Genomic DNA, 4,155 nt, shown 5'->3' with positions numbered 1-4,155 from the left:
GGTCAAGCTCGATTACATTTATCAATAAAATGATTGAAAAGGGTATATATTGCCTTCAGGAGCTGCCGGCTGTCTAGTCATGTAGAGCGGTGAATGTGACATTCATTAAACAGCCTCAGGTGGGTAATCATTCCCTGTAATGTAAAACACATGCACCTGGTAGAATGTTCAGCTTTAGGGATTAATTTAGTGTTGTAGTGGAAAGTAAGTGAAGGGTTAGGAAGCCTTTTATCGTTAAATCACACGCAAAGGCGCAATGGGTAACTGTACGTTTTAGGCTAGAGTCAAGTTTTTGGGTAAAGGGAAAGTTAAGTGTTAGGTAAACAGTTAAGGACAGGTTACATGTAAAGAACAATTTGGAAGATGCTTTTTAACTTGTTTCTGGTGCCAAAGCCTCCAAGTCAAGAATCACCAGCACCTACAACAAATGTACTATAGTACATAATGTATATTGCAGCAATCTGTTATATATATATTGGTTATGAAAAATGCAAGTTGTTAAACTCTGCCCATCTTCTCTGTTCATCAACTGTCATGGCAAGATTGATGGGAAAACTAAAATGTAGAGATCATTCAGGTCCAATTCGTAGCTGGCGTAAGCTGGGGCACCTCTGCCTATGGCTAAGTAGACCTATATTTCTTAATATATTAATTTTTATTAATTTTGTCAATTAATATAATTGATTGCCTCGTATTGTGTGTTATCTGAGGTGTTTTATTTCTAAAAAATGTAAGATACACTTTGACAAGCATACCCCTTTGACCCCTCCTTAGTACTCATAAGCATACAGCAAATGTTATTTGCTGCGTCTCTATTTAGTCATAGATGTAATGTGCTGTGTAGGGGAAGGTATAATCTACACTGAGTGGCCAGATTATTATGACCACCCCATCAGTACTTCGTTGGGCCACGAGATGACTTCGTTGGGCCGCCTCGTGACTCCACGAGATGTTGAAAGGTGATGCGGGGAATCTGACACTTCAGTGTTGCCCTTCTGTTGTCTTGTACCAGTCTTGCCGCTCTCCGTTCTGCCCTAACATTGACTAGTCGCTGACGGCCACAATTCGCACTTTCAGACCCAGATTTTCGGCTGACAGTCCAGTCTTTAAACACTTTAACAACAGCTGCTCTTGAACATTTAACAAATTCTGCTGTTTTGCTGATACTCGCTCCATGGCTTGAGCGGCAACAATCATCCCACGTCCAAAGGCTGTTAAATCACGTTGTTTACCCATATCTTCAGAAAAAAATAACTTCTACTGTCGTGGTAAACAACCTGCTTCCCTATTTATAATGGCCTGGCCCTCTAGCAACTTCAGCGCGAAATTATAGCTAACTAGCTAATTTGCCTACAAAAGTCAGGTGGTCATAATAAACTGGCCACTCAGTGTATATGCTGCATTAAAATAGAAAATGCTCACTGCACAGTACCGGTGGTAGCTACCTAATGTTATTAAAAGGAACACACTAGACAATGTAAGTTTTTTTGTGTAGAGTTGTATAAGCTAGAAGATAAAAAAGAAAATTATAATTTTCCTTGTTCCTGATTAACCTTGTCTCTATAGACCTATGCATGTTTTTACCCATGATAGATCAGATACTTAGCCTTATTCTACAGCTTGAGTTTATACCCTATCCTACAGCCTGCAGGAACAATATTCCCCAATATCAGCCGTGGCTCTTCCCCGTTCCTGAAACATACATCCAATTTTATTTACAATTCTGAACATAGCCTCCTTGTTCCATTTTACTGCAGCCTTACGATTTCCTAATATAATAGGTATATTTTTATTTAAAATCATGCCTTTTTCCAGGGGTTATTTAAGTCAGTTGTCAATCTTTTTGTTAATGTAAAAGTAAGGTAAATCTTTAGTGTAAGTGGGTGCCACAAACTTAAACGTTACATCCTTCCCCACAATAAACAATGATGAGGTACCTTAGGTTGAGGTCTGGAGGACAGGGGACGGGACATGCGCTTATACACTTTGACAAGCATACCCCTTTGACCCCTCCTTAGTACTCATAAGCATACAGCAAATGTTATTTGCTGCGTCTCTATTTAGTCATAGATGTAATGTGCTGTGTAGGGGAAGGTATAATCTACACTGAGTGGCCAGATTATTATGACCACCCCATCAGTACTTCGTTGGGCCACGAGATGACTTCGTTGGGCCGCCTCGTGACTCCACGAGATGTTGAAAGGTGATGCGGGGAATCTGACACTTCAGTGTTGCCCTTCTGTTGTCTTGTACCAGTCTTGCCGCTCTCCGTTCTGCCCTAACATTGACTAGTCGCTGACGGCCACAATTCGCACTTTCAGACCCAGATTTTCGGCTGACAGTCCAGTCTTTAAACACTTTAACAACAGCTGCTCTTGAACATTTAACAAATTCTGCTGTTTTGCTGATACTCGCTCCATGGCTTGAGCGGCAACAATCATCCCACGTCCAAAGGCTGTTAAATCACGTTGTTTACCCATATCTTCAGAAAAAAATAACTTCTACTGTCGTGGTAAACAACCTGCTTCCCTATTTATAATGGCCTGGCCCTCTAGCAACTTCAGCGCGAAATTATAGCTAACTAGCTAATTTGCCTACAAAAGTCAGGTGGTCATAATAAACTGGCCACTCAGTGTATATGCTGCATTAAAATAGAAAATGCTCACTGCACAGTACCGGTGGTAGCTACCTAATGTTATTAAAAGGAACACACTAGACAATGTAAGTTTTTTTGTGTAGAGTTGTATAAGCTAGAAGATAAAAAAGAAAATTATAATTTTCCTTGTTCCTGATTAACCTTGTCTCTATAGACCTATGCATGTTTTTACCCATGATAGATCAGATACTTAGCCTTATTCTACAGCTTGAGTTTATACCCTATCCTACAGCCTGCAGGAACAATATTCCCCAATATCAGCCGTGGCTCTTCCCCGTTCCTGAAACATACATCCAATTTTATTTACAATTCTGAACATAGCCTCCTTGTTCCATTTTACTGCAGCCTTACGATTTCCTAATATAATAGGTATATTTTTATTTAAAATCATGCCTTTTTCCAGGGGTTATTTAAGTCAGTTGTCAATCTTTTTGTTAATGTAAAAGTAAGGTAAATCTTTAGTGTAAGTGGGTGCCACAAACTTAAACGTTACATCCTTCCCCACAATAAACAATGATGAGGTACCTTAGGTTGAGGTCTGGAGGACAGGGGACGGGACATGCGCTGATAGGCCTGGAGGCTCCCCTGCCATGAGAGAAAAACAAATGATATACATAAGGCAGGAGAGGCAAAATGCAGGTTATAACCCTAGGTAGCTATGCACTTCTCTATATCCTTACCCTTTAGTAAATTGACCCGCTACAAATATGAAGTTGTTTACCGCTGAACTCCTGGGGCCCTTTATTGTAACTATAAATACTCATAAATTAAACTTCATCATCACAATACATTTATTTTAATTATCCAATATGGTTTTGATGTGGAAAAAGACAGCTTAAGGTCAGCTAAAGTTCATGTAGGCTAGTGGCCTTCATTGAGCTTTCCCTATCCCATTTGTTATTTGTTTAGACCTATACTCATCTAAAGAGTTTTAGAGATGGTGTCACTGGTCTAGACAATATAATGATCAGTAACCCCACTGCTAAATTAGACTATATCCAACAAAAAAGAAGCTGGAACACTCCCAAGGATGGACATTGCTCTCCTACAGACTTCCTGCTGGTCAAATATGGCAGATATCCAGACAGATATACAGTCAATATCTATTACAAACAAATATGGGATGTCGCTAGTTCTCTGTAAACTGCAGAGCTAATAACCAAGTGACATCATATTATATGTGTCCAGATGCATAATAATATTTGTTAAATATTACTATTTTATAACAGAATTTAGTTGGTATACCAGTTCTTCCAGAACACCATCTTTGGAGGCGTCCATCTAGCTTTTAAGGAAAAACCTCCTCCAGATATATGGGCGTAAGGTAAGTCGGTCCAAACTCATCAGCTGCTTTCACAAAGTGTTTGTTTAAATCTTGTTATAAAAAATTAGTTTATAGATGGCATTTACTGATTTTTATGATTTAGTATGGTATTATGTCCATTTAGAAAGGCTACTGAATAACATGTCTTGACCATTACTAAAAAAGTGATGTGCTT

General features: G+C 39.1%; 1 protein-coding gene across 1 annotated transcript in view; it reads right to left on the bottom strand.

Annotated features, from left to right (window-relative positions):
- NPAS3 (neuronal PAS domain protein 3) overlaps positions 1–3,937 on the bottom strand; it is a 250,929-nt gene extending 246,992 nt beyond the window's left edge. The window contains exons 1-3 of the mRNA XM_018565151.1: positions 3,902–3,937; positions 3,182–3,241; positions 1,938–1,984 (exon numbers count right to left, since the gene is read on the bottom strand). Of these exons, the coding sequence (XP_018420653.1) occupies positions 1,938–1,984; positions 3,182–3,241; positions 3,902–3,937 (143 nt within the window). The remainder of the gene's footprint in view (positions 1–1,937; positions 1,985–3,181; positions 3,242–3,901) is intronic.
- Between the last annotated feature and the right edge of the window lie 218 nt (positions 3,938–4,155).

This window comes from Nanorana parkeri, unplaced genomic scaffold (genome assembly GCF_000935625.1).
Source record: "Nanorana parkeri isolate BGI_ZX_2015 unplaced genomic scaffold, ASM93562v1 scaffold819, whole genome shotgun sequence".
NCBI classification, from domain to species: domain Eukaryota; kingdom Metazoa; phylum Chordata; class Amphibia; order Anura; family Dicroglossidae; genus Nanorana; species Nanorana parkeri.
The sequence above is the reverse complement of the archived record's forward strand: the minus strand, read 5'-3'. Positions and strand labels throughout refer to the sequence as shown.